General features: G+C 41.7%; 1 protein-coding gene across 5 annotated transcripts in view; it reads right to left on the bottom strand.

Annotated features, from left to right (window-relative positions):
* SMPX (small muscle protein X-linked) overlaps positions 1–15,789 on the bottom strand; it is a 128,177-nt gene that overhangs the window by 29,409 nt on the left and 82,979 nt on the right. For all 5 annotated transcript variants that reach the window (XM_070257240.1, XM_070257239.1, XM_001492037.5 and 2 more), the window contains 2 exons: positions 7,624–7,710; positions 1,275–1,423 (listed from right to left, as the gene is read on the bottom strand). In XM_070257240.1, the coding sequence (XP_070113341.1) occupies positions 1,289–1,423; positions 7,624–7,710 (222 nt within the window). In that variant the 3' untranslated portion in view covers positions 1,275–1,288. The remainder of the gene's footprint in view (positions 1–1,274; positions 1,424–7,623; positions 7,711–15,789) is intronic.

The following is a 15,789-nucleotide window of genomic DNA, read 5'->3' on the forward strand; positions in this document are numbered from 1 at the left end:
CCCGTTCAGGTTCCTGGGATTCATTCTATGGTCATAGAACCCACTGTAGAAGCCCCATTGCTGTGCTTGCCTCCACCATCTATGTGAAGATGTCACCTGAACACCCACAGAGAGTGTGCAATCCATCTGGAAGGTACAGCGGAAGGAAGGGGTGAAGCAGTATAGCAAGTAGGTGAAAGCACTAACTTTGGAGTCAGACTCCCTCTTTAGGATGCACGATAGATGGGGAAAATCAGTCTCTCTATGACTCATTTCAAGAATTGGGGCCATATTGGGTATCATGGGGCTTAGCAGAAACAACGGATATAACGCTCTTCACACAGTATCTGGCACATGGTAAGTGATTAATAAATGTGTCTAGTGTTCAGCACAAAGTAGATAATAAATATTGGTTGGATAAATGAGTGAGTGGATGGATGAATGAATGAATGAATGGACAAGCAGCTGGATAAACACCTGTTTTATGTTCCCAGTATAGATTCCTCTTATCTAGACTTAAACTTCTGCTTAAGAAATAGAATAAACAGTGCATGGGGGGATTCAGTCGTGTTGGATAGAGAAGATTTGCTCCCAGGGTCTCATAGGAGAAAGTGTGATGACTTTGGCCAATTCCACAAGCCCACTGCTGGCAGAATTTCCATACCAGTCCACAGGTTTCAGGTCTGCAGATGAAGGGTGGGGCTGAGCCCTCACCAGGGGATGATTATTGAACAGATCCAGTCAAAATGAAAATAAGGTCACAGGCGCTGCTTACAGTGCCTCTTTGGGTGTCAGGTACAATTTTGAGTCTACCCTTCCCTAGTTCACATCCAGAGTCATTACTGGGTCCTCTTGGTCTACTTTACACACAGCTGGGTCACCTCCAAACCTCCTTAGCTCCTTGCTCCTCTGATCCTCCAGCTCAGGAATAGCTCATTGATCTTTGCGGCATCTGGGTGGGGAAACTGAGGCATGGAATGAGGGACCCCAAGATAAACGTTCCTCAAGGCCCCCTCCCAAGCATCTTTCCTCTCCCAACCCCATCCTTCCCCAACTAAGAAGGTGATCAGAAAGGAGATGGCAGGCAAACATCCTCAATGGCTCTCTAACTGGACATGGAATAATATAGGCCCCAAAGCTTGGCTTTATGTACCAGAAAACCTTTGCACCAGACATACTTGAAGGCCCTGATACTTAATAAACACTTCTGGAATTCTAGACTCCTTCTATGGAAGGCTTCCTTAAACCATTTTATAGTCATCTTTTGGGCACAAAGGAAATAGTTTTTCACTTACCTTTTTTCTTCCCACTACTGTTCAGCTTTGGGGACATATTTCAGTTCACTTTTAATATTCTGGATCTCCGATAGGTTGACTGCAGGTCCTGGAAGTTTCTTCGCTCCTGGAATTGGCTTCTTCTCCTCTTCTGTGGTGGGAGGAGCACCCTAAAGAGAAAAAAAAGAAAGAAGAGAGATGCAGCTCACTGAAAATGACATTTGGTCTCCCTGGGTCATGGACATGAGCCAGAAAAAAATTAAAGCAAGAATAATTTCAGAGTATAATTCTAGCAGAGTGACTTCCTCTTGTGCTGTTGACACCCTCAGAGTTTCAAGAAGATCTCCTGAAGTTTGTAGAGGAATGTGGAATAAAGTTGGAAGAAGAAAACAAGTAATTTCCACATGACTTAGGAAATGCTAGAGTGCTGTTCACTATCTGATAACTAATAAAAATTACCACTGGTTAGGGGCTGGCCCCGTGGCCGAGTGGTTAAGTTCGCGCGCTCCGCTGCAGACGGCCCAGTGTTTCGTTAGTTCGAATCCTGGGCGCGGACATGGCACTGCTCATCAGACCACGCTGAGGCAGCGTCCCACATGCCACAACTAGAGGAACCCACAGCGGAGAATGCACAACTGTGTACCGGGGGGCTTTGGGGAGAAAAAGGAAAAAATAAAAAATCTTTAAAAAAAAATTACCACTGGTTAGAAGGAGTTGTGTTTCCCAGAGAAGCATCTTACGAGATCAAATTTAATTTGGTATCGTATGATCATAATATGCCTGAACAGCAGAGATTTGTAGAATGTTAGTGCACGGCTGGCTCTAACAATGACTTAGTCCAGGAGTTTTCAAATTTTTGGTTTGGGGTGCAGTGGCTGCCAGCCTTTGTTCCAATGACATCTCTGGGAAGCATAAACAAACTGAAACTGACATAAACAAAACCTCTTTGAATATCGATGGGATGGAACAACAGAGGAGGCCCAGCTCTCCCCTCCTGCTTTGGAAAAGTATTTTAAATTTCCTATCATTGAATGTTTTTATGTTGTTTCAGCTTTAGGGCAAGACCATATCCTGTCCTTTTTTTGTGGCTCCTCCAATGCCTGGTACAGAAGCAAACATGCCTACTTGTTGATGGTTGTTTAGCTGATTAATCCTGAGAATGTACCATAGTAACAAATCTATGCTTCTATGTACATACACCAATCACACATATTAACAATGATTATAAGACAGTAAGATCAGTTGCTTTGTGTCGCTCCTAGAACTCCAACTCATTACTACAGAAGAAAGTTGCTTGTTAGCTCATTCCTACTATTTGCTAGAGTTGGGGGCATGTTCTCCGCGGCCCTGGAAGGAAGGTGCTGAAAGGAACACTTGATTACGGTGGCAGCCACGAGAACACACCTCTCGGATCAGTTTCCTGCAGGGAGGGTAATTGAATGACGGCCCCAGCTGCTTTGCCCTGAAACCTGCCCATCACCATGCTGAGGTCACGCTTCCCACGGCTGCTCATAGCCAATGACTGAGTGCCACAAGATCCCAAGGCGGGTCCATTCCCGGGAGACATGAGACTCCTCTGGGAGGGACTTTGGCTCCAGAATTTTCTTTAGAATAGCACTGAGGTCTAAGATGCTTCTGCCCAACCCTCTGTCCCACTCTCCTTCATCTACATCACAGTCTGATGACTCTCCCATTTTCCTTACAAGTGCTTTCCCCAATAAATATTTTGCACATTGAATTCCATCTTTGGGTCTGCTTCTTGGAGGACCCAAACTAACACAGTCCTGATGTGAGACTGGCAGAGTTCCAGCTGCTCGGCCAACAACTGAGTGGACCAATACAATTCCAGGGAAAAGGAATAAGAAACCGCACTTTGCCTCGGATTCAACTTATGCCCATGCTTGGTGCCAGCCTACCGAGGCATCCCTGTCACCCGGGGATTAAAGCAATGCTGTGCTTTAGCTGCCATCTGGTTCCTACCTCTAGTTCTCAAATAGGCTAGAACTGAAAGGTAAAGAGAAGAAAGTGTTCAAGTTTCCCAAACTCTAACCAATTGTTTGGTAGACATGCCCTTTATAGAAGTGTTTTTAAATTGCTTATTTGAGGGCATGAGTAGAAATTTAAAATATTGAGGTGCTAGTCTACTAAGGGCTAATGGTTTTTCCTATAGTCATTTTCTGTGAATCTGGCACAGCGCTGATGAAATAGCTAGCCTGTCACCCACATGAAATGATAAAGTTATTCAATGCAGACTGTACCTGTTGCAAATATCCGGAAAATATTGCTTCCCCAAGTCAATGTACAGAGCCATAGGATCGGCCTCCTTTCATCATGCATACACACTCATCATATAAAAATACAGATTTAGAAACAATAATTAAAATTGTTAAACATCCACTTGGAGGACCAGGTATTCCAAAATGTTCTTTGCTAGGCTGTTAGAAAGAGATTTTAAACAAGGCTATAAAGTGTTTTTTAGCAGTGAAATGAATAATGTTTCCTCACTTATAAATGTTCCCATGGTTGTTAGGTGGGTAAATCTTAATAAAGAAGCATGAAGGAGAAAAATGTTTCCAATTCCTTCTGTTAAGTTCCCAGGTAGGTTACATTCACTATCTTTGTAATATAAAAATGTGCTATATTGGCACATTTAACACATAAAGCCTATATGTAGTTATGTGTCGATGTGCAAAGGTTTATTCTGTGTATGTTCTGTGTATGTTCACAGAATAAACCTTTGCACACAGATAAAGGATGACAATATTTAATATTAGGCACTTTCAAATTATTAAAACCTTGCTGCACTGTGTTTTTTATTTATCAAGGTAAGTTTTAGCACCTGACTTGGCAATGTCAAATATAATGGAAAATTATAAGTGGTTATACTTAATAAGTAGATATTATAATATTGACTCAAGAAGGAGGTTAGTGGTGGTGCAGATTCTTAACTGATCCTTCTCTCATCTTTTAAAAAGTAATGGGAACCAGATTCCATTTCTTCTATGAATATGTTATTATAAGAATTACAATAAATTAAAGCATGAACAAGCAGGGTTCCAGATGGCCTCATTTGACTAATAAGTACGTTCTTTTTTTTTCTTTTGTGAGTAGATATTTGAATTGAGCAGGACGTGAAAGATAGCCTTTGGTTTAGATAAAGAGAGCTTGAGAGAAGGCTTGTCAAGCCCAGCACCATTCCCAGTTTCAGGAAGGGCTGTTCTCAAGGGAAATGTTCCCCTTGGGGGTGACAGAGTATTTGTAAAATTTGGCAAAATGGTGGACCATTTTCTAGCTATGTCGCCTTCATCTCCCTCTTTACTACCAGATGCCCTACTGAGTTTTCTCCTAAACTCTCTTATGTGGGGCAAACGGTCTGATGTGCTCGTTCCTGTTCAAATGCTGAAGTCTTAATAAGAACAAACACACTGCTAGCTCTTCTAAGTTACACGTACTAACTCATTCAATCCTCATATCCACCCTATAAATGGGGTCCTATCATTATCCCTATTTTACAATTGAGGAAACTGAGGCACGAGGGGGTAAGAAACTTGCCCATAGCCACACGGCTAGGATGTGGTGGGACCGGAATTAAATCATGTGTTTGCATTGTGTAAAGGGCCCAGGTGGAGAGGGAAATAATTAACAGAAAATTCCAATGTGCTATTTTGTGGCTTAATAATGATGGAATTTCAGTCAAAAGAGATTTGGGACGCAGAGTAGGGGCTTGTCAATACCCTTCAAATTACTTTAAGCAAGGGGCTGCCTTCTCTTATGCAAAAGACCAGCCATGCTTATTAGGATTTGGCTGTAAGGCCTCTGTGTGGGGGACCTGCCACACTTTGGCTGCAGCTAGTGGATAGAGGGTGCACCCTAGCTCTATAAGAAGAGCAAAGGGCTCACAGAGACCATAGGTGGGCCGGAGACCCAGACAGTGCTCACAGGCCCTGTCAGCCAGCTAAAAGGCTCACTCTGGCTTTCTGCTGGGGTATATCCTCTTCTTCAGGTCTGAGAGGGTGTCAGGATCGAGATGGGGGAGCTACTGGCTGTGATAGAGGTGGCTTGTTCTGGTCAGGGACGGTATGTTATGATCTCCACTTTATGCAGTGATTATCTTAATGCAAGGCTAGGTAACAAATCCCAAATCTAAGAAAGAAAAATGCAGATTCCATTTTCCCATTCAAACTATGCCACAAAAGGTGGCTGGGACCTCAAGTGAGGCCACAAAATCCTAGTTAACCCACCTTGTAGCTAAGCCAAGCTGCCTAACTTCTCTGCTTACAATGTTTTCATGAGAAACTTACTCTAAGATCCAGGCCAGAACTTGAGTCATTGGATCCCACCCCTCCTTAAGACCCCACAAGTCCTGAGAGTTCATTTCTGGCCTTACAATAAGGGAGTACAACCCCTAAACTCCACCCTCCGGACCCATGAGTCCCATAAGAAAGGTGTAGGTCAGCTCAATAAACATGCCTGGGGTCTCTGGATCTCTGTGGCTACCTCACTCCCTTCCATCCTGTGAAGAATATTGGTTGGCCATTTGTGTGTGTGGTTGGTCATAAACTAGGTGTTCACAAACCAGGCTCCATCAGTTCTTGGCTATTTTACAATGTGCTGGAACCATCATATTGGGGGTATGGCAAGAGTGAGAGCAAAGTGTTTTCCCAGTCCCTCAACTGGGACACTTGTATGAAGGAGAGGGCCACCTGTATCACAGATGGAAAATGAGATGCAAGACTCCAAAACAACTGTTACATCAGTCAATTTAGTGAGAAAAGAGGGTCAAGCTATCTTCTAACTGATTGTCATGGTAGTGACAGACATAACTTAAGAAGAAACACAGGAAGAAAATCTAGTTACAGATAAATGGAGGTATAGGAAGAATTCCACTGCCCTCCCTTTTACTTCCTCATGCCTTTTTCTTACAACATGCAAAATAATAGACCAAGGAGTCCTTCATGAAAATTGGCTAATTAGATCAATCAATGAACATTATTTATTGAAAACCTGCTAGGCTATGCCATGTTGGTTCTATCACTGATTCTTTCCTCAGAGTGACCCTCTGAGGAATGGAGGGGATTGTATTTTGCAGACATAGGCTCAGAAATACTTGACCACAGTCCCAGAGGGAAAGCTCATGATCATGAGTTAACTGGATGGCCAAGTTAGCAGCATCAGAACTTGAGATTATATACCATAAAGCAGGGTATGCTTTATGCCAGGTATACCATACCAGGGTATGCTGGGTCTTTTCAACTTGCATGTTCAAAATTTTTATTCATTGAAGGTGACCTAGTGGCTGAAATTCCAGAACTTGGTGATGTCACTGAAATACTCCATCTTCTCCTTTCAGAAATTATCTTTCTATTGATAGGGGGCTGGAACCAGTAACGTAGGACCACGTCAGGAATTATTTACAGAAAAAAGGTTAGATGATGGACAACCAAAGTTCTATTTGGAAACTTTGAAATGGTGATAGGTGTTTCTTTGGGGCAAATACCAAAAATGTCACCTGCAAAAGTTAAAAAAGCCTTTCCATCTTTTTAAAACAATAAAATACAGTTGCTTTGCCCTATGGCTTTATTTAATTCCATTTTCCTTGTCTGGTGCTAATGACATGCTCCAAAACCATAATTTTTTTTTTTTCCAGAATCAGACCTTCCAGGTTTCATCAGAAAAGTGATGAGCGGGGAAGAAATATAAACATTTGGGGAGGGAGCTCTTCCCTAGTAATTGCGTTCATTGTTAATGTTAGCCACCATTTCAGAAGACTGGGTATTTGAATTTGGAGGAGAGGTAAAGAATTAGAGGGAGGAGAAAATACGGAAATTGATATACTCCCTTGCAAAGTCCTCTTTTCAAAGGAATTACCCAGAGATTGGGGATTTTTGTTTGAATCCACAAGTAATTTAACCTGATTATTACCTGCGCTCCCACTGGGGTTCCCCACTCATCAGAAGCTATACTAAATACATTGTACTCAGGTCAACAAAAGCTCCAGGGTGAAAACTTACCAAGCTAGTTACTGTCTCCGGACCAAGAGCATCCAAGAGGCTACTCTCCCCTCGCACACACACACAAACATACACAGGCACACAACCATTCAACAAACTGGATGTTAAATTCAGCATCTTTAAGTAACTGTGCCAGGCACTTAAATTCGGCTGAAGGGAAGTGAAGGGCAGTGTGTTTCATGGCTGATTGAGCAAGACAACCAAAGAAATGTCTCTACTACATGATGACTCCTTGACTCACATCCCTTTGTGCCCTCCCTTGTCCTGGAGAGCCAACCCTCACCTCGCCTCTGCCCCTCTCTAGTCAGGATTTGGAGGAGAAAGACAGTGCAGAGCTCTGCCAGCTAAGTTTTCCTCACCTCCTCCGTTTCTGGAGTACATTCTTTTTTTCTCGGGGGTTGCCCAGCTCCTGGTCGAAAGGCTCCCATTGGAATATTAATATTTGCCTATAAGAGAAAACAGGTAAGATTTAGCTCAAGAAAAGTAAGAAATTGCAATGACATTCTGAGACGGTAATCGTTGTGAGGAAAAATGCATCTGAAAAGTACACCTCTTTAAAGCTTCTTACTTCAATAAAATTGCTGTAATGACAGTATAAAAATATGCAAAGGAAAATTCGACTTCCATTTACTACAGATTTCTGGTACTCATCCTTAGGTCTGCGCAGTGATTTCATAATTCCCCACTGGATGGAAGAATTTGAAGACAGTTTGTTTTGGCTCTTGTCCTCCTGTGGTGCTTAATATTGTCCTCTCTCTGTAATGAGGAAGGGGCATATAATGATAGGAAAGGAGGAAACAGCATCGCAGAAGCCACCCCACACCTTAGCCATCGTTCAGGTTCCTTCAAATTTACCACGGCAGGGGGGCACTCATACCTCCTAAACCGCCTCCTCCTTGCCATAATGTCTTGTGGCTGTCCCAGCACTTCCTTAGGTCTCTGTAGTTGACATTCTTCTACCTTCTCTCCAACACACCACTGTGTGAGTCAGTGCGTAAGGAGAATGCTGGAAAGTCAAGTTCATTGGTATCGCAATTCATAGAATCTTGTCCTTTATTAAGATAACATACTAATCTCCATCAGCAGTAAACACAAAATACCTTCTGGTAAACATGAAATATGCCGAAAGTTAGATTATGTGAGGAATATACTAACACTAATTTGAACTTTGGGAAGGGCATACGTAAATTTGAGTTTTTTCTATATTTCATCTGATATCAAAAGGCAAGAATATTTAATGCAGACCAAAAACATCTTCAACCAATAGTATCACTCACATAAAACAAGCATTAAAATATTTTTTTAAGGTAGAACACAATTTTTTTTCCACTTAAGATAAAGCATTGTCTTATGAGTAATTGGATATGTGGGCTTGAAAAGTTAAAATTGAACTTTGATGTTATGCATGAAAATGACACCTGAGTAAAAGGAGCAAAATATTTTGTTACCTTATGCCACAGTTTGGATGATTTGGATACCACACCAAATAAAATGATTGGGAAGTGTGGTAAGGTCCATTTGGAACCGCCTGGTATGAGCTCTGTTGCCGGGGGAATGTTTAACTCAAGACATAGGAAGTATCCAGTGTCCATGTTGAGGCAACATAGCGGGTCTGTGTTCGGCTCCTGAGAGCAGGAAGTGACTTTTTCTACCTAGGGACTTTAAAACTCCCTTCCGTACTAGAATAATTCTGATCCCACCGAAAGGAAACAGATCCAAAGTGTTTGTGGTAGATAACAAGAAAGGTACATCACCATTCCTAGAGCCAATGAACCAAGAAGTATTTTTGATCAGTAAGTACCATATATGCTAAAATATTAGTGCAGCACAATTTTAGAGAGAAGCATTTTGGAAAACCTAAGGTTGAGCCTTCTATGCTATTCCTCTGCTTAATGGAAATATCAGGTGTCTTAGAGTGGGAGGAGGAGGAGACATAAGACAACGGGAAAACTATATCTTATGTGGTGGCAAATACGGTAGCATACTTCATGGATTCCAAGATACACCTCTTTTAATATCTCTGAAATCAGAAGGTATCTTACAACCAATGGTATCTACAATTTCAATTGACATGTTTGTTTTATTTCTTAGCAGGACATAATATAATGGTATTTTACAATTGACCGTGTCTTAGATTGGATGAAATATCATTAAGGGTCCTGAAATAAGATCAAAATAATGTTAATAAGAGCCACAGAAGATGATCTATATTGAACCAATAAGTATTCCATTACTACAGTTTGGATGAAAGAAGGGAAAAGTCGATATAGGGACTACTTGGGAGAAGGTTAACCAGTTAAAAGTTTAGTTAGGTCACCACCACCCCGATCCATTTGTTAAGCATCTATAGGTAGCATCTTCCAAATGGTGAGTTCAAAATATTGTTTCTGAAAGACCTTATTGCTAAACTAACGCATTTAATCAAGTGTGTGTGCTCCATAGTAGGTTGTAGTTTTCAGTAAGGGAACATATAAAGGTCATCCAGGATGATATATTCGGCAAAGCACATGCTATGGGAATACCACCTTTTCCTGCTCGGAGATTAATTTTAGCAATGCATATAGCCTCTCCATGGTACATGGGTGGCTTATGGTAGTGAGAAGAGCCCACTGCTAGGAGTTGCTACAGATTCTCTGCGCTTGAAAAAGTGACAACTGCTCTGGGTCTCGTCTTTGCCATTTGTAATGTGAATGTTAGGCTGGGTCAATAGTTTTCAAACCTCTTAGCCACAAAACCTTTCCTTCAAGTAAAGTGTCATGAGAACATCCAAAATGCAATATAGGTGGAGGTTGAGTTGCTGTGTTTGGTGTAGCACGTCTGTTAAGGTGTGAGGGAGCCCAGAACCCCATCTGCTTCCCCCAAGTCCTGGGCCATGAGTAGTTCCTTGGAACTTGGGGACCCAATCTGACAACGACTGCAAGAGATCAGCCCTAAGTGGATGAGTATTAATATGTATTTAAAATGTTTGCTCTGCCTATTGTTTAAGGTGTCTATAATTTACTTTAAACTACTTTATATTTTATATGCACAGGTTGGTTTAAACTTCAACTCTAGGGAACTCTATTGCTCTAATTGGGAGTTTGTCCTCCTGGGCTGTTAGGTGGTAAAACATCACAAAGACCACATTCCCAAGATCGCTATTCCAAGTGCTTCTGTTAGCCATAGCTCCACCAACACCTGAGGTTTCGATCTTTGAGGTAATGTCAAAAATAGGTGAAATAGCAGAATGGGCATTAGAAATGGCTTTTCTTGATGAAATTAAAGGATGTTAAGATATGTAGATTGGTTAAAATATTTTAGAGACAATCCTCACCCTGCTGAACAGAGTGTAAGAATCTGCTGCCTCTAGCTTGCGTCTTCAGAGACCAAGATTGAGGAATAATCCCTATGTGGGCCTATCTCGAGCCATTAATAATGAGGATTTCCAGCTGGCTGCTGCCAACCAAGGGCAACAGAATCCAATCGCCCCACCTGCCTCACGTGAACCTTTTATGCAAGGTGGCAGTCACTCAGAACACTTAAAGGGACAAGACCTGAGGCTTCATCGAGCTCACAGACAGACTATGAATGGTTTTATGCTTGCTTGCTAATGAATGTGTGTTTAACAAACATCTGTGTGTGGCAGAGTTTGCTTTGAGACTAGCTTTCATCTCAACCTGGTGGTGAGGTTATGGGACAGTAGCTACCCACCTCCCCGCCCCATCCACCACAAACTACCTTATCCACCCCAAACCCCAAGATTCAGCCTGGGTGGTCACGACACCTGCATCCTCACAACAAACCTCTGAGGTTTGTACTATCATCTTTGTTTTACTGATGAGGAAACTGAGCCTCAAAGAGGTTAGATGATTTGCTCAATGCCACACGAACAGTGCAAGGAATGCCAGGATTCCAAATCGAAGCTGCCTGACCTTAGGGACAGACCTTTTTACTCTATCAAACCCCTCTCCAAAGAGCTCTTTGCACTGGACCAAAGTCAGCTCTAAGCACTCTCAAATTCTTGAAACTAGCTCTAAAATTGCAGGCTTACACTTTGAGAATGGCCTTTAAAAAGGGGCACACAAAATGGATAATTCCAGAATAGGTGTCAAAGAAAAGCCACATTGAAAAATGAGCCATTAACTCACCGACTTGATGCTTTTTCATCTTTAAAGCATCACTCAAGAAACCAGGAACCTAAATGGGTTTTTTTGACAGCAAATATTGACAGGATCCAAAGCAGCCTAAGAACGTGTCAAGTATCCAATCATTAATGTACACTTTAAGGGAGTGTCAGAGGAGTGCTCTGTAAACGATTAGAGATGTTTCATTAATATAATTATAGGGTGGTGATATTTGAGTGACAAATTATAGACTAAAGTATAGCCATAAGAAAAATTCCTTACAACTTGAATTTGATGTAACTCTATAGACCTGTCACTCTCTGTTTTTATTCTATTGGCCAGAGAATTGTATCATATTCTTGTCTTTTTCACTGACTTGTTCTGTTTGAATGCGAATAAAACAACTTCTCGATGACTCAATTTCTCCATCTGCAAATTGGGTATGGTATTTGCTACTCAAAATGGGTTTGGAATATGAGCTACATTTTTATGAAAGAATAAACAAACCCAGAAAAAGTCTAACATCAATGACCTGGAGTTGATAGAAGGTTGGACTTTCTTCTCTATATAGATTCCATATAAATGCAAAGGAGGCTGGCTTTTGTTTTTTCCCTTTATAACACATTCCCCCGCATTTCTTTTCCCTCCTTGAGGTTTATTCATCTTACATATTTTTAAATATGCCCCTGATGCAGCAGAGCCAGTGCATCACTTTCCCAAGCTATACATAATTTGTTACAACCTCAAAGTTGGGAATGGAAAAAATCTACTAGATCATCTTTTGCCAGAACAGGATACAGTTCCCTGATAATAGACCTATCTGATGTGAAACGAATACCACACTTGATCTCACCAGGTGAAGAAAAGTAGAAAGAATTCCCTGTAAGTTAATTCCACTACTCCCTTAATTATTTGTGTTGTTCTCCTGCTTGGCTCCAGGCTTTGAGCCCAAGGATTCTGGAAACAATATTCCCTCTACGGCCACTCCTCTGTGACTTACAATGGAATGACATCTTCTTTCCCCAGTGGGTTGCATTCTGATAGCTGCCAGCCACTGGGCACTGACAGTCCCTATACACTTTGCTTTCCACAGCCATTGTTCTCTTATCTACCCCTTCGTTTTGGTCCCCACTCTGTCTCTCCTTTTAATGCTGAGGCTTTTGGAGTTTCCTCCCATTGCATATTTGTCTCAGATGACCCCCTACTGATTCTATCTTTAGTTTTCAAAGGTGCCCAGCAGCTCCTGCCAGAATCTATAGCTCCCCCATGCCTTTCTCCCATGCCGAGGGCAGAGGAAACCCTGTAGGGTTGCATTTTGCAGTATTTCTTTCTATGCCTTCCTATTCTTACAGTCCTAGTCCTTCTCTGAATGGAGCAGAATATGGCATTTTGAGATTTCTAGCATCTTCACAGAAGACTTTCAGAAACAGGTGTATTTTCCCAGCAGCTGTTTAGAAAATGAGATTCTTATTTGATATATTAGTGTAGATTGAGAGACGGACACACGCACACACGCACACACATACCAATTAAAATATAGTCCAACCTATTTTAAAATAAAATTCTATATCACTAGAATGCATTACTTCTTTGTCTGTAGGGATTCTTGAAATGTGGAATGGATTCAGAACACACAAAACTTTCCCACTCCATACAATTTTGAGAAACTCCCACTCAGCCACTGTTCTTCACCCATGATGTTTCATACTGAAAATTTTTCTTTTTTTTCCCCTCTGTTCTCAACACTTTTTGTTCTCTTCAGTAAGTTCCTGAATGACTCAACTGTAGTCTCGTCATCCAGGGAAAAGCAGATTTCAAGCTATTAAGATAATGTGTACAATTAGTTGGGGGCAGGTTATATTTCTGAAGTACTCGTGAATGTCAGCCTCAAAATATGACATCTTTTAACCAATATATGACTGCTTGCCTCACGTCATCAATATGGAGCCCTGGTCAGAGCAGCAAAGATCACTAGCTGGGGGTAGTGCTGAACCCACTCTAGAGTCAGACTGCTGTATTCAAGTTCTGGCTACACTTTAAAGAAACCAGCATTGGAAATCATAAACAAGGCATTACGGTGTTTTACCTAAGAACGAAACAGTAGATCCATGGTCAAAGAAAAGGCCTTGATTCTACATTAAAACAAGCGGCAAATGAAAGCCTATTTTTTATGTTTTAAATTTAAATAAAATATTAAGGGAAGGTATGTATCATTATTATTATTTACAGCTTTCACTGATGTCTTTGATAAACTGACCAACCATGGGTGGTGATAGTCTATTCCTTTGTACCAAGGATTGTCATATACCTGGAATCTTTTTTAAACTGGAAATCCTAGACAGAAAATACTTAGCATCCCTAACACGTGTCTATAAATATTTTTGTCAGGCTGTTTTCTTCCATGGAGCCTCTATGTCCTGGGCAATGGAGAGTAGAAGAACAATGCTAACGGGTGGGGAAGGAAAAGAAGTACTAAAACTCAGGGCATCAAGATATTCTGTTCTACACGTGGATTGGGTAGCAATGGAAAGCTCCCACGGTAAGAAGCCACATGCTCACTAATGATATAGAGCTAATATAATCATTCCTTTAAAATGTATGATAAAGGAGTTAGGCTTAGTTTCACGAGCAGCTTGATTAAGTCAATTAAGCAGAGAGGTGGTAATTCGGTGGCCATAGTCATTTGTATTTCACGACCACGTTTGTCACCGAGTCACTTTACTTTGTACTTTTTACTTCTAGCCAACTTACGTTTAAGATGACTTTAATCAGTGTAGGCTATTAGTTTCTTCGCGGAAATGCTGACACTCTTTCTGAATGTCGGCTGGGCTCTTTAAAAGGGAGGACCTAGCATCCACAAAATAGTAAGAGTCCCTCAAGTAGCCTAGCTACTTATGATTAACCTTTAAAAGGTCCACACCCACTCCTCCATCCTCACTCTCTGTGCCAGGGTGGGGATGGTAAGTAATGAGACTAGACAGGGCTGCAGAGTGGTTGCAAACACAGGCTTTGGGATCAGACTGAACAACTTGAGTTCAGGTCCTAACTCCCCTTCTTACAAGCTGTGTGATCCTGGGTGAGTTCTTTCATTTCTCCAAACCTTTCATTATAATCCATGCAAATCCCATTGCACTGTGCCAAGTAACAGTAAACTCTGAACAAACTGTGACTATTATTATCATCCTAATAATAGAACTTAGAAGTTATTCTCAAGAAGTTCATAGAATATTAGAAGCTGGACAGAGGCTAAGAGGTCATTTAAGGCAATATCCTCCCTTTGCAGATCATGAGGACCAGGGAGTGAAGTCACAGGGCAGAGCTAACACTAGGGCACAGGACTCTTTTCCATTCAACCATGAAGCTCTCAGGTCTCATGGGAGAGGACAAATAATACTCAGCTTACTTTGATCAACAGTGGAAAGAAAGGACCAGTGATGACCCAGAGAACACTGGCTCCGGGTGGGCTGAGGCCCTGGGGAGGACCATGGTGGTTTCCAAAGCGGGTGTGTTCAGGAGGAAGGGGAAGGACAGGCAGGTGCCGCCAGTGGCCAGTGTCACTCGGACTCATTAGAGAGACTCACAGAGCAGATCGTTGATGGGATTAGATTTCTCAGCAGCTCCAGTGTTCCCCACCACCTGTCATGTCAAATTCTCTCATCTGAAGAGATCAGACCCACTGTGCCTAGTATGCTGATGTTACCTTGGTTGCAACTCCATTCCCACCAACAGTGGGGTTTAACAAATAGCCTGGAGAGTACAAAACCAAGGTCAGCAAACTACGTCCTGGCCTGGGGGGTCAAATCCAACCTGCCATCTGTTTTTGTAAACAAAGTCTCATTGGCACACAGCCACACTCATTCATTTATGTATTGCCTATGGCTGCTTTTGTGCTATAACAGCAGAACTGAGTAACTGGAACAGAGACCCAGTGATCTTCAAATCCTAAAATATTTATTATCTGGTCCTTTACAGAAAAGGTTTGCCAACATCTGGTATAGAGCCTCATCAGCTGCTTAGGAGACAAAGGCCCTCTCCAGGCTATGGAAGGATATTGCCTTCAGGATATTTTTATGCCTCTGGCTGAGATTTCATTAATACAACTAAAAAGAAATGTGGACTTAGATAGAGTCCCCTTAGCTTCAAAGGCCACTCTTCTTCAATGTCAATGTGAAAGACAACTGTCCATCTTCTTTACCCTCTATACCATCTCCCTACCCATCTGTACCCTCTTTTCCTGGGGTACAGAGGAAATGGAACTTGTTGAAGAGAAACCAAGACCATTCCATGCATTACTTGTATAGTCAGAAGAGCCATCTGTTAAGGAATTTGTGTGCTATAAATCAGGCACTTGTCATACATTATTTTGTTTATTCATTATAACAATCCTATTAAGTAGTCCCCATTTTACAGAAGGGTAAACTA

This window comes from Equus caballus, chromosome X (genome assembly GCF_041296265.1).
Source record: "Equus caballus isolate H_3958 breed thoroughbred chromosome X, TB-T2T, whole genome shotgun sequence".
NCBI lineage: Eukaryota > Metazoa > Chordata > Mammalia > Perissodactyla > Equidae > Equus > Equus caballus.